Below are 15,213 nucleotides of genomic sequence, written 5' to 3' on the forward strand. Positions count from 1 at the left end.
AGGAGTCAGAAGCGGCAGAGGCGGCTGCAGGCGCTCAGGGACAGAGGCAGCTGCCCACCGCCGCGAGCGAAGGTGAACCAGAGCTGGCAGCTGGATTCCTGGGGTGACTAGGCCCGGGCGTGGGCCTACCACAGCCGGGACGCGTAACATATACCAACTTCCATGTATAAATCAGGGTTTTACATAAGCAAGACATATATTTTATTGCGCATAAAATATACATGCTTAAGTTATATAAAGCAGATAGTGAAATTATGTGCTTTCTATGCATTTGTGCATAACCAGACATAGAAGTATTTTATAATCTGCGTGTACCTGGGGCTGCATGGAGTTGTTTGAAAGTTAACTCAAAGAGTATAATTCAAAAGAACAGAAGATTTGTAACAGCAGAACTAGGGTCAGTGCGAGAATATTTGGTTACCTAGGCAAACCTTCGGTCATTCACCCCCAGGCCCCCCAGATAACTATTGGCAGCAGCTCCAGCACAGTGCTCCCTTCTACTGGCAGCAAGACCTCCAGAACAGTGCTCCCTTCTTTGGTAGTACTGGCCAAATATGTACCAACTTTGTTAAAAGACCTTTGGTTATTTTTTACCTTAAACAAATCTCCCTGAGGATGCTGTTTTTCAGCGAAACGGGGGCCTCTGTTGGAGTTATGAAGATTGTGGATTATATATATAAAAGTGTTTTTGTAAATATCTTTTTTGTTAGGTTATCTAAGGTTATTATATCACTTGTATGTGCAGACGAAGGTAATATATATGGTGTGTATGTGATATGATTTTTATGTGCGTGTGAATTGTGTGGGGTTTTTAAACTTTGTATACTTTGTCCTGTATATTGCATTGGTATGTCCCAAGGGGTGAAGATTTTTGATAAAACACTTTAGAGATTTTTGTACATTTATAACAAAAATATTAGATTTACTTGTTCCCTTTTTATTACTTTTGCGGTATTGACTGGTACAGCACCACTCTGGACCTCACGCTGACAGAATTTTGCCACACCCAAAATTCTTGGCACTCTAGGCGGCCACCTAGTTTGCTTAATGGAAGCACCGGCCCTGAGCAGAACACAAATAAAACCGTTCACCTGAAGACCTCCTGAGCTCTGCAACATGTTTCTAGCACCTGTGATTTATACAAGCTGAATCAGGAGAAATTACTGGACTCGCAACTCAGCAGCTCTCACCAGCTCCCCGAACCAGAACCATCTCTCAGGAGTCTTTCTCACAGATCCCCCTTTCCTCATTAGCGGTCTCACTCCCTCCACACAGGACATACAGCAGATGGCAAGATTTAAAGATACAGTAGCACCGTATCTCTAAAATTAATTTTTTTGCTGTAAAAGAAGTTTGATGTGTTTTATTTTTAGTAACACATAAGTGCTACAACTGCAAGCGATGGTCCTTCACATCATATTAATAGGCTTTTGTTATGAATGCTCCCTTTCAAGGAAATCCCGCATTTAGAGGCCTGAGCCACTAAGAGATATGTTCAGCTACCTTCCAAAGTTAGCACAAACTGAAAGATGGACATTAACTTCAGATTCACAAAGGTAATGTTAAATCTGTGCTCTAATAAGTGATTATTCATTTAATTGTTTCAGTCCGGTTAATCTTTTAAAAGAACCAAACAGTTATGGGTCGATTTTAAAACGCCGGCGCACATGAATCCCGGCAGATACGCGTGTGGCCAAGTCACGCGCACACCGCGCACATTTTCAAAACTGCCCGGCCACGCACTTATCTGCCGATACACACAGAAGTGCCGGCAGAGCAAAAAGGGGTGGGCTGGGGCAGTGTCTGGGCAGGGCGGGGGCCTGCCGGGACAGCAGCCATTAGGCCATGCCCCGGGGAAGTGCGAGCCGGCTAGCTCAGAGGAGCGGTTAAGTTCTGAAATAAAAAAAATTCCGATAGTTAGGGTAGGTTTAGGGGTCGGGGAGGAGAGGGGAAAAGGGAGGAAGGTAAGGTAGGGGATAGGAAAGTTCCCTCCCAATCTGCTCTTTAATTGGAGCAGACTGGGAGGGAACTGGTGTAGGCCTGATTGCGTCGCTGCGTGTTTTTAACTAAAATCCCCCCCTTATGTGTGCGAGTTGCGACCCACCCACACACGCGCACGCCGCTATAAAAATTGGGCGCACGGGAATTGTATTTTATAGCATGCTCACGGTGACACGCAAATGTTATAAAAAAAATCACCACATCCATGTGTGTGCGCGCATCTTTGAAAATCCACCCCTTACATTTTACTTAGGCAGATAGCATCTCACTGGGAGATCTGAGATCTAGTAAGAATACAGGATGCCATACCAAATGGTAATACAAGGAAGCCCAGTAAGGCAAATTGCCTTAGCTTAGTCTTTTTGCCAGCTTCAAAGAAGTCACCAAACGGTTTTTAACAATTCAGATCCACTGGAGCTAACTTCTCAAGAAATTTGAGAATTCCTGTTTTTTCTCAGAACACAAAGCCAGTGACATACTACTTAACTTATTTAATGAAAGTGATAAATTAATTATTCTTCTCAGTTAGCCAATGGCAGGTAGAGTGTCAGGGTTGAAATTCAAACCAGCAAATGGTAAGCTTCTTTTTGAAGAAACATGCATAACAAAGATCTGTTTCTTTATTCACTCAGAGGATAATTTTCAAAGATCTCCGCACAGCCCCATACATGTGCATATATGGGCATGCGATCTACTATAGCATTTTATGAGCTGCGCATACATACATGCAGGTTATAAAGTACGCATATGTCCATTCCCCAACATATAACGAATGTATCAGCATGCGTGAATACTTTCACTACCAATTTTATAAACATACGAGCGAATATTTTACATTGAAAAAAAAATCTTGTCCACATAAAACTCTGATTTATTAGCAGTAGGTATGTTTACAAAAGTACACACGTATCTGAAATCACCAGTTTGCCGATACCGCAACCAGTTCACCAAGACTCTCCTAGTTACTTCACCCCGAACTCCCCCCAATTCACCCAGACCTCCTGCTCAACAACATCAGACAACAATTTAGTCTAATATCAATTGTGCTAGTTAATTAGCAGGTGTAAAATTGCGCAAATAAGTTGCCTAATGTATTTGCATACAGCTTTTATAAAATGGCAACTTCTGTGCAAGCGAAAACGAAAATACATGCATAATTTTGATGTTTATAAAAAGCATGCACACGAGTACAGGATACTTATATGCATATATGCTAATTTTACTGTTTTGATCTACTAAGGTTCGGTGGCCAGAATAACCACAGCAGTGATGCTGGGATTCATGCCAGTATCTTGCAACCTTTCTATTTCCACACCGATATGAATCCTCTGTGCCTTGTATATAGGGCCGGCAGGAGCATTAGGTGAATTAGGCAACCACCTAAGGTGCCGGAATTGGGCAGGGCACCATAGATGGACATTAGGGTGGCAGTTTTGAAAAGCAGAGAATGAGGGTGGAGATGCATGGAGCTGGGAAAGGTCGGAGTGTGTGAACAGAGCTTTGGAGGTTCATAGTGTGTGATCTGTTGGGGTTCAGGTTGGAGAGAGAGTGAGAGAGAGAGATCACGTGATGCTATTACGTCATCCCCGCCTAAGGCAGCTGCAGACCCTTGCACCGACACTGCTTGTACATTGTGTGGTGTGGAACAATGCTTGAAGAGCTTCTGTGATGTGTCACTGTTTTCAGAAGAATATGTTTATCTGAGTAAGAATTTGTGAAAAAAGTGTGCGTTGGCTGTTTTGTTGGGCAGAGGGCCTACAGATACAGTTGGACTGTGTCATCTCCTGAACATAACCTTTATTTTTCAGGCCCTCTGTTAGCTAAACCTTTCGATAGCATGCATGTTAATAAGTTAACATCATTCCAAGGTAAGTATTAAATAGTATTCACCTAGCAAGCACTTGTTAAATAATGTGGAGAGTGAGCACACCACATTATTTACCAACTCTCATTTGCATATGATGTTCCTTCATTTGCATGTATGGACATGCAAATTTTAGCTCATGCTAACATCTTTCTGGACCCTTTTAATGTGCATGGAAAGGCCATCATGCATAGTAAACTATTTTTAGCAAGCTGATGAGGGTCTTAATGTACAAGCTAAAGTTTATTACATAGGCTCTTTAATGAACTAATGAATGGATCTAGAAAACCCATCCAATTTGTCCATAAGACAGGATTAAGTGAGCTGCCACACCTGGATGCCTTTTCCAGTTCTGTGTCATATTGGTCTTTTTCCATGACCTGGCAGCTTAGGAAGCTACTTCAGCATAGCATAAGACACGAGTCACAAAGCCCATCCTTTGAACTGCTTTTCTTAGAGAACCACAATTACAGCTATGCAATCTCACTTTCTGCAATCAATTGCCTTCTTGCACTGCATCTTACCAGGCCTAGAAAACTAAAAGCAATAATTTGGGAAATTAGAGAACAAGCATCCATATGTCTTTAGAGCCTGCTTTTACTTTTTTTTTACTATTTTGTAACAAAAGTGAACATATGTTCCACAGAGAGAACTTACTGGGAAGTTGTGAGCGACCGTCATTAGCACCTCTCTGTCCATCCCAGGATATGGAGGAGTCAGTCTGGGCTCAGGATAGAGAAACTCTCGTGTGTTCTCCTCATAAGAAGACAGCAATTCCCCCACTGCATGAGACAAAATAGTGAGCACAATTTCTGAAATTCATTTTATTCATTTGCTTTTTTTTTTTTAAATCTTTATTTTTCAAGCAGGACATTTATTTATTTGTTTGTTTGTTTGTTTATTTATTTATTTAAGGTTTTTATATGCCGACATTCATATGTACATCATGCCGGTTTACATAGAACATTGTTAACTGGAAAAGAGAGTTACATGAAACTGGTTCAGGGTTAAAAACAGGAGTTAAGGAACTTGAGTAGATTCAGGAGAAGAGAAACCGCAATAAAATAACTATAGGAGAAAGAGCAATAACATAATTATATGAGAAAGAGCAATAACATAACTATATGAGAAACAAGGCTATATGGTAGCATAAGTGTACGTCAAACCAATTGTGAGATTGCAAACAGTAAAGTAGCAGGTATGAACAATGGAGGGAATGAAGGAGGGCAAATTGTGAGGTTGTAAAGGCAATGCAGTATGCAAGATTAAGGGGGCATGGTAAGGGGTAGGGAGATAAAGGTTAGGGCTGAAAAGTTAATCTGTGAATGAAGTGGGTGGTGTTAGGGGTAGGCCTGTAAAACACAGGAACACAGCAAAGCTCACCAAAATACAAAAATCCTTTTTAAGGAGATAAACTTGCTTTCAGAAGATCAGGAAATACTCAGAGGGAAGGACAGACTTTCCCTCAGAAGTCATGTAAACCTAATATTATGAACAATTAAGTCAATACACAGTTAATTTGCCCTCCGCCATTCCCAATGTGTGGCCCATATGTTTTCATAGCCCCAGACCAGCCTTTAAGAGAGAATGTGATCAATGTATCTCCACATTTGTTGGCCATCTCTCCCTTAGTAGGTTACAAGGTGGTTTACATTCTCAACATAAATACACTCTGACAAACATAAAAGTATATATATATATATATTATCACCAAGGGTAATCAAGAGAAAATTGTTCTGAACAGTCACACTTTATGCTTTTTCCAAAGGCCAAAAAGTCTTCTATAGATTTAATGGCAAGGGGCAGCAAGATCCAGAGTTTTCTGTGTAGCTTTGGGCCTACACAGAAAAATATTCTCTTTTTTGTTTCCATTAATTTAAAAGCAGGGATCTCCAATATATGTTGCTGGGAAGTACATAAGGAACATGATGATTAATACTGGCTTATGTGACTGTCAAGATAAAAAGGAACAGGCTTATGCAAAATTTGAAAGATCATGCATAAAAGTTTGAAATCTATTTGCTGTATTATAGGCAACCAGTGTAGCTCCTCTAGAACTGATCGTATATGCTCCATGAAAACAATCTCCACCACAGATCTAAACCAAAAATCCAACTGAAGGGATACCTTCCAGAAATAATCAATGGTTAACCGCACTGCATGTAACATATATAAAATCAATCATTTATCTTTATAAGCGACCGCTTGCATTTCCCCATAATGCAACAGTGGGGTGATCTTCAGTCATATACCCTCAATTATCTTTTGGCACTCTTGCTAAAACTTCCTCACTTCTACACAGCTCTACCACATCTATATGTATACCTATTCTTCCAAATACTCTCCAGCACATAGGGCTAGCATTACTAAACCTAGAAAAATGTAGAGGAAATCTGTATGTTTGGTACACGGTGAGCAGACCAAAACATGTCATTTTGTCTTGTGTCATCACATTAGGGGGTCAATTTCTGTTTTTGTTTTTTACAATTCAGAAAGAGTGTGTACTATTTCTGAATAGTGCAAACTATTTCTGAATACTGCACACTGGGCCGGATTTTAAAAGGGTTACGCACGTAAATCCGGAGCGATGAAAAGGGTTGATTTGTAGAATGCAGCTAGCAGAGATTGCAGTGTACAAATCTACTCCTCTTGTTAGACTTTTCATTGCCAATAAGGACTAAAATTTTAACTGTAAAATTCTAGCTGTATTGAACAAATCAACTCCTTTTCATTGCTTATAAAGATTAAAATTCTTTAGTGATGTCAATTTTACAATGAATACCTCTGAATGTGTCTGTAATACCACCCGCCCTAACCCCAACCCAACTTTCAAAAACCTACCCCGATTCAAAGTGTTCCTCTACAGTACTATCTATATATAGAGCGTCAGACTGACCCTATAGAGAGTCTCTCTCTCTCTCTCTCTCATATATAAAGGCTGTCAGCATGAGTATTTTAAATGCTATGCACATACTTTATAAAATGAGGAGCATCTTTGTCCACGTTGCAATATACGCATTCCTTTTAAAATTTACCAGTAAGTTAGTCAAGTAAGTTAGACCTAATATTCAGCAGATATAAAGTTAGCCAGATAAACTTATCTGGCTAACTAACAGATAGCCAGGAACATTTAGCAGTGCAAATGACACCGCTGAATATCCAAGCCAAGTTAGCAAGCTGTGTTTATCCAGCTAAATTGCTCAGCTGGATAGCGGCTGAATATGGACCCCTATATGTTTGTTTCTAGGAAAATTAAAAAGTGTAATTTTGCCAGCTAAGATTTCACTCTTTCTAGCCATCTTTCATAACAAATGTCCAAATCACTTTGCATTTCTTCCTAGAGGATGAGAATCCTGAAACTTGTCCAGATCTGTTCATTCCTTTTATTGAAGTATGTATTCCAGTTATAATCCAGTATTAAGGGCCGGATTTTAATACGTACGCGCGGGCGTACATTTGTGCGCGCAACCTGGCGCGCACAAATGTACACCCGATATTATAACATGTGCGCGCAGCCGCGCGCATGTTATAAAATCCGGGGTCGGCGCGCGCAAGGAGGTGCACAATAGTGCATCTTGCGCGCGCTGAGCCATTGGGGAGCCCTGTTGGCTTTCCCCATTCCCTCCAAGGCCGCTCTGAAATCGGAGCGGCCTCGGAGGGAACTTTCCTTTCGCCCACCTTCCCTTTCCTTCCCCTACCTAACCCATCCCCCAGCCCTACCTAAACCCCCCCAACCTTTATTTTATAAGTTTTGCCTGCCTGGAGGCTTCGTCCCTGCTCCCGCCCCACCCCGGACTGCCCGCCCTGCCCTGCCCCTTTTTTCAAGCCCCAGGACTTACACGCGTCCCGGGGCTTTATGCGTGCCGCCGGGCCTTTTCAAAATAGGCCCGGCGCGCGTAACCCCCCTACGCACGTATATCCTCCCGGATGTACGCGCGTAGGGCTTTAAAATCTGCCCCTAAGTGTATAGGAGATAATTTTAAAAGGAGTTACTTATGTAAATGTAACATACTACATTGCAATTTTCAAAAGCCATTTATGCATGTAAAGTGCACTTACATGTGTATAATCTATGAACAATTCAATGGCATATATTGTAGCTATTTTCAAACGCCCACTTATATGGGTAAAGTGCATTTACATATCTAAAGACTGGTTTTAAGCTTCCAAATGCTTTTTAAAATCTGGCATACAGTGTCAAAATCAGCTAATATTCCAAACAGATGTTTATAGAACTCATTATGATTTGAGTTTGGCCATATAAATTCAACAGAGTGATGTGCCTCCCATAAAGCCTAATCTCTAGGATGACAGACATTCGTTATGGGTCTGTGAAAGATCAGTTCACCATTATAAGCAATAATCTGTAATTAAAATACACACAGCTCTTTGAGTTATAGGAAGCAAATTATTTCTGGCCAACCCATCTTCTACTCAGTTTTCCATGCTCTGCTTTAGTTAAATGTGATTCCTGCAGGAACACAATCTGTAAATTCTGAGGCTGATATCCAGTGCCGTTTGTCTAGTTAAACTCAGACTTAGCTAGAAAAATGGTGCAATATGAAACTCCTGCTGCTCTGAACAGCCCCAAGTTAGCCAGGTAAGTTTTTATCCTGCTAAAAGGTTACCCTCAAGGGGGTGGTGAGGGCATTACAGGATAAAGTCTGCTTTCCGGGAAAGTTAGCTGGATAAATGCCAATTGTCAGCATTATCCAGCTAACACAGCCAAATAGCTTTAAGGCAGCCAAAGAACTGTCCTAAAGTAAGCCAAATAAACTTATCTGGCTAACTTTAAGATAGCTAGGGATTCTCAGCAGTGCACCTAGACCACATAATATCCCTACAAAGTTAGCCAGATAAGTTTATCCATGTTAGGGCTTTAATTCACCATAAATGGCTTTTATCATGTAATATTTGCAAATATTGTGTGATAAATCCAAAATCATGCAATAATTTAAAATGTTTGCTAATGTGCTTGCAAATATGCAAATCTTATTCAAATGAAGGTGCTTTTTGTCTTCTCGCATTAAAATGCATTTTTGGACTAAATATCATAAAAATTTGGCAAAATATCTAGTTTTTCAGTTGTAGCTACTTGGTTCTTGAACAAAATATTGCATGAAAATGGCCAAATTTGCACATAGGAACAGTCAGTGTCAAAGGGGGCTTGCAGGTGCACATTGATAAGTGTGTGTTGGCGTGTGCCCAGGGACTTGGCAATTTTATAACATGTAGTTTAGTTTAGTTTAGTTTATTGGTTTTTATATACCGACACATCAGACAAGCCTTCACATCGGTTTACACATAATAAAAAGATTAGAAATACAATAATCATAAATAGTAACAGCTAAAACTATATAAGGTAAAAGAATAAATTAGCTGTTAAGAAAGATAAAATCATAGATTAAATAAATAGCATAATCATAAAACACTAAGATACAATTAAACTAAAATATAGGGAATTGCTCATCAGAATGGTTTGCTTATTTCTGGTCATGCTGGTTAGCTGATTCATATTCTGCAAATGCGCATTTAAACAGCCAAGTTTTTAAATCAGCTTTAAATTGCTTTTTTTCAGTTGTTAATGCATGCATGTTATAAAATAAACTGGGTGCATGTTATAAAATAAACTGGGTGCGCACCCAATTTTAAAGGGGCGTGTGCCTAGTTGCATAAATCAGCGTATTTTATAATGGGTGCACATCCATGCCATTGCCTGTTTCACCAGTTCATCCACTAAATCGCCCAGCCAAGAGCTAGGTATTCCAGACTCCCCGGGTTTAATAGCCTGCACTCTCCCCTATAACTCCAAACCCTTTAGAAATGGCTGTTTTTTTAAAAAAAATTTAAGCTATACCTCCTCCATAGCAGAAGTAAACTTACGCGGCACTGGACATGAGCACGTGTCCAGGCACATAAGCATTTACACACACAACTCTAGGCGTTGCCCCAGAATTCCCATTCCCTGCCCAGTCCACACTAATGCCCTGCCCCTTTTTGAATCTCATTGAGATATGTGCACAACGTGACAGGTGCACAGCTCGGAGCTGACAATACGGTGGGCGTGTGTGTGTGTAAGCCTATTTTGTGTGCGCATCCCCTAATTTCAGTGTGTGCCGGGCTTTTAAAATTTACCTCTATTTTTTCAAAACTCCAACATCTACAGAGCCCTGCACCTTTTAAAAAATACCTTACCTACCTGAATGGTTCAGGCAGCTAATCAGCTGCGCCAAGAGGGAAGGGTGGCAGAGACACTTCCTAGGAAAATACCAGCACTGGGGGGGCAGAGCTGCAACAGGTACAGGTGGGGGTAGCAGGGCCCATGTCTAGAATCACCATGCAGGATGTCACTCTGGGCCTGCAGGGAGTGCATCTTTCATCCTTGTACTACATTACTGGGTCTCTATAACCAGGATCAGGAAGTGCTAAATACTCTAAAGGATAACAGGTCATGGCAGCAGCTGCACATAGAGACTCTTTAGACAAGACAGGCCCAGCAGGTAGCCTTTTATCAGCTGGGCACAGGGACTCTTCAGCTAGGGTGGGCCCAATAGGCAGCCTTCCATCAGATGAGCACAGGGACTCTTCAGCCAGGTTGGGCCCAGCTGCCTGCTGTTTTTCTCAGGCCAATCACTATGCAGAATCATGACACTGTTTTGCCTACTTAAGTGCTGCATCACCTTCTAGACTTCTTGCCAGGAAGCTGCATGTCCCCTTGGCCATGGCCTGACAGCTGAGGACTGCTTCGCAGCATTATTGTCTGTGAGAAAGCAGGACTTGGAGCTGCCTTCTGGAAGGACTGCCAGACCTGCATACAAGTTGTATTTATATTGTTCATTGCTGCTGTCAGTGTGTTGAAGCCCTGGGAAATTGCTAGGGTCTATTCTTGAATGGCCTGTGTCTGCTCCTGCTGAGCCCACCTCATCCTAATCATCTCTCTCCGGATGTTGTGCATTTGCACACTCTGCCATCTTTCCAGCCTGTCTAGCAAGTCATGTAAGGTTGCTAGATTGAGTGCCTGCTGAGCTCCAGTTTCTGGTAGAGTCACCTGGATCCCCACTCCTACTACTTCTTCCATGGTTTGTGTTGCAGAAGGCTCCATGTCTGGCTGGGTCTAGCTTCCACTTATGGAGTGCTTGAACCATTTGATAGCTCCTGTGAGTCCATGTCCCAACCAAGGACAGTTTCCTCAATGAATTGTGATAAGGTTAAAATCCCCAGCTGTTGGCTTCCTTGTCATCATCCTCATGCAGTTCCTCCTGAGGTAACTCCTCTGTCTCCTCCCAAGATAGATCTTCCAGCTCTTGTCTATGTGTCTCCTCTGAGTGCTTCAGTGGTTGGTCCTCAGCCTCTTCCCACTAGGTGCTGGGTCTTGGGTCCCGGGGCCTGTGAAAGAAATTAAAAGTGCATATAAATAACCAGTCTAACTCCTTCTCTACCTTATTCCATCAGATTTCTACATATAGAACCATATATGTGGTAATCCTATGAAAAACATCTTTGTTGATGTCCCAACCAGTCCTGCATTTATTGTTAAAACGTACCTGCCATCTCTCCTGCAGTGTCAAGGTCCTCTGGCAGGCCCTCAAATGCATCTGGCCCCAAGTATTCACTGGTGTCAAGACGATAGGGCACGGCATTCCTCCTTCAGTCTCCTTGCATATTTCCTCCTACTAGCCACCTACGCCTTCAACCGGGCCTTTACGTTTTGAAAGCTGTGCACCATCTGCTCACTGTTACTCCTCACACCCCTGCATCTGAAGATGGTATCTCCAATCTTCTTCCATATCTGGTTCTTTGCCACCTTTGGAATCTTGGCTGCCTGGTTCCTGAACAGCATGGCATATTTTGAGAGGATGCTCTAGATGAGGAGCTCATTGTCCTCAGAGGAGAAATTCTGAGCTCTCAGATGTTGCCTGCCCTTTTGGCTGCCTAATGGCTGAGTTGCCACTAAGTTGGTGTCCCTTCCTCTTGCTCCCTTTCCCACATCCCAGCCCTTCTTACCTCTCTTCTTGTAGCTGGTCTGTCCACTACCCTGCCCTCTCTCTGCTCTCTCTATGCCTGACTTGCCTTTCTCTTCCCTCTCAACTCTACCTTCTCACCTCCACCTCTTTCCTCCCTCTATCTCTTCTCTACTCCCTGTCTTTACTCCTCTGTCTCTTCTCTCTGCCATCACTCTTCACCCTAATGCTCTTGCCCTCCACCTCTTCTGTCCCTCCTTCATCCCCTGATCTACCTCTCCTCTCATGCACAACCCGCTTCTACTACTCTCCATTCTCACACCTATCATGCACAAACATTCCTCTCAACCACGTTCTAAAAATAAACAAACAAAACAAAAACTCTTACACTTCTTTCATACACAGGAAAAGACACTTGACAATGGGGAAAGTAAACACTGAAGAAACAAGCAAAAGGCAAAGACAAATTACTCAGGTAATCAAATTCCTAACTGTCCAAACTCCTCTCACCTAACTCTCCAAACTAACCAAACTCCTCTCTCCACCAACATCTGATACATCCTCATAGAAGCGATAGTTGAAAATTTTTTCTAAACATGCCCACTTTTTTTTGTCATACAAGCTTTAACTCACACAGGAGGTAATTTTGAAAGGAATTATGTATGTAACATATTATCATAGCAATTTTCAAAAACCCATATACGCGCAGGGAAGATAACTTTTCAAACTACTTGCATGAACCCATATACACGTGTATATGGGCGATTGGCAATTTACTACATGTTCGCATATGTAAAAATGTAAGTTATGCGAGTTCGGACTTATCTATAATAGTAATGATACTTATCTGGGTAAGTTCTGATTTATGTGGCTAAGTAGCGGCACTTAACCGTATAAATCTGAATAGAGCTACTTGTCCATCTAATTAGCCCTTTTCCAACGAATCCTGCATGTAAGATAGCTGGAAAAGTAAAAAACAAATGCTATTTATCTGGATAAGTTCAAATTTATCCAAGCAGCGGCAAAGGCACTAGCTAGCCGGGTGAGTCAGAATTTAGGCGAATAAGTGCACAAAAATGATATATCCGCATATATATATATGCGGATATATCATTTTTATATATATATGCGGATATATCATGCCGTTAAAGTTTAGTTAATCACGACGTGACCTTGTTCAAGTGTTTAAGATTTGTTCTATGATATTCTTCTAACAGTTCGATGTAATCTCTGCCACTTTATGTTCCATGTCCTGTTCGATGTAATAATTTGTTTTACTGTAAACCGGGGTGAAGGCTAATTGCTAAACCTCGGTATATAAAAGCTCCGAAATAAATAAATAAATAAATATTTGCACGTCAAATTTTAAGGGGATACACAAATAGATGTTACTTGTGTTAGACACATATATCCTGTAAGTTGGCTTTTACACACACAAGTCAGTGGATTTTATAATATGTGGGCGGCTATGAAATTACCAGTTTTGCCAATTAGTCTACCAGTTCACCCAGTCCATCTGCAGCTCGTGAAGACCTTCCTGGCTGTTCAGCCTGAGTCCCCCCATTTCATCCAGATCTCCTACCCAGTCATTTTTTCACTTTTAAGTTGTTTACGATCATTTACAGCAGATATTGAGCAAGAGTAAGTATACGCAAGTAAAAGACTTAACGCACATCACTTTGGCAGGTTGTAAAATAGCAACTTATGCACATAAACTGTTGGTCCCTCCCTGGAATGCCCCCAGCCTGCCCCCTTTTTACACACGCAAGTTTACTCTCAGTCCCTGATATACATGCTATTTTTATGCGTGCACGTATTTTTTTACCCACGTATCAATTTTGAAAATTCACCTCTTAAAGTGCACTTATGCATATAAAACTTATTGACAATTCAATGGCATATAGTGTAGCAATTTTAAAAGCCCACTTACACATGTAAAACACAATTTTAAGCATATAAATACTTTTGAAATTTACCCCTTTAAATATGCAATATTTTATCGCGACTATGTAAATATAGCTTTAAGTTTGTTAGCTGAATTGTCTCTGAATATTGACTTCTTACAAAATAGCAGTATCCTAGACCTTTAAACTGGTATGGAAATTCTCTAACATTCAGCGACAGCATGTGCAATCTAGAGACTGCCATTATCCCTTAATACTTAATTCAAAGGTTATACATCCAAAAATATATTATGGAAGTTCCTGACTTATCATTGCCCACAGTTATCACTTCTTTGCAGTTTGCCAACCACGGCCTGCTTGTTCTCCGAATGTCATCCCCTTTTTCTCCCATTTACAACACCTACAATGCCCAACTATTCCTGCTCCTTTTCCCCACCCCACCCACTATCCCTCCCTCACCAAACCCCCCAGCATATAGACATAAAAAAAAGCATTTGTGTCAGATCATGCTCCAACTTGACATATGTACCAAGCTTGCATTTCCCAGTGCTTAATATTATAATTGACCTTCTTGATCAATATTCCAATGGAACCATTTCGATCCCACTGCTTCCCCTTGCAAAATAGCACAACTATCCACCCCCTTTCCCAACCCTTCCCTGCAGTGAACAGCTCCCAGTACCCAACACTGCAGCACTAAGCAGAGAAAATGATCTGGCTCAGAGTGTATAGTACCATCTTTCAAGTAAAAAAAAAAAAAATCCTAGTAAAGAAACCAATTAGAAAGTTCAAAAGGTAATTTAAGAAATCAGCCAAACTCATGCCAATAACAGTAAATATAAAGTCAACCAAAAAAAAAAGAAGCATTTTAGGTGGATGGTTGGGAAGGTGTTCGTTAAGGGGAGATGGAATAGGGAGGTGTTGAATGGAGGGGCGGGGAGGAGTTCCTGTTGTGTTGAGGAAGCGCAGGGAGTAGGGTGGAGCTCCTGAGGTTTCTCCCAACTTTCACTTTCTGCCTGCCCTGGCAGTTATAAGGGTTGTGGCTGTCTAGGGAGGTGTTTACAAATTTGTTTCTGGCTTAATTGCTTTTTACACTTGTTGTCTACTCAGATACAGAGTAGAAGGATTTTCAGCATTTTTTAAATGTAATTGATTGCCTTCCTATGTTAGTCCGCCAAAAAAGAAGAACTGGAACAATTTCCACGAAACACAAATATATGTCAAAAAAAGGAAGTGTTGTATCAAATAAATCTCATATTACAATACCACTTCCCAAAGAAATCTTTCTTTTAAATGTATGGCCACATCATCAAGCCTGACAGCGTGTTCTCTGTGTTTTCAAAAGAGAGCCGCCCGGACCTCTAATCATCTGCGGCAGTCAGTCTTTTTTTCTTCTCTTTTTCTCTTTTCAATTTTTTACGATTTTTTTAAGTTGTATTTTATAATAATCTTTTTTTAAAGGTAATGTAAAAGAGCTTCTTTT

The 15,213-nt window shown here is 41.1% G+C and overlaps 1 protein-coding gene across 3 annotated transcripts in view; it reads right to left on the minus strand.

The window, feature by feature from the left end:
* Window positions 1-15,213, minus strand: part of SPATA6L (spermatogenesis associated 6 like) — a 183,778-nt gene that overhangs the window by 112,027 nt on the left and 56,538 nt on the right. For all 3 annotated transcript variants that reach the window (XM_029613496.1, XM_029613501.1, XM_029613504.1), the window contains exon 5: window positions 4,523-4,647. In XM_029613496.1, coding sequence (XP_029469356.1) covers window positions 4,523-4,647 — 125 coding nt within the window. The remainder of the gene's footprint in view (window positions 1-4,522; window positions 4,648-15,213) is intronic.

Source organism: Rhinatrema bivittatum, chromosome 1 (assembly GCF_901001135.1).
Source record: "Rhinatrema bivittatum chromosome 1, aRhiBiv1.1, whole genome shotgun sequence".
Classification (NCBI taxonomy): Eukaryota; Metazoa; Chordata; class Amphibia; order Gymnophiona; family Rhinatrematidae; genus Rhinatrema; species Rhinatrema bivittatum.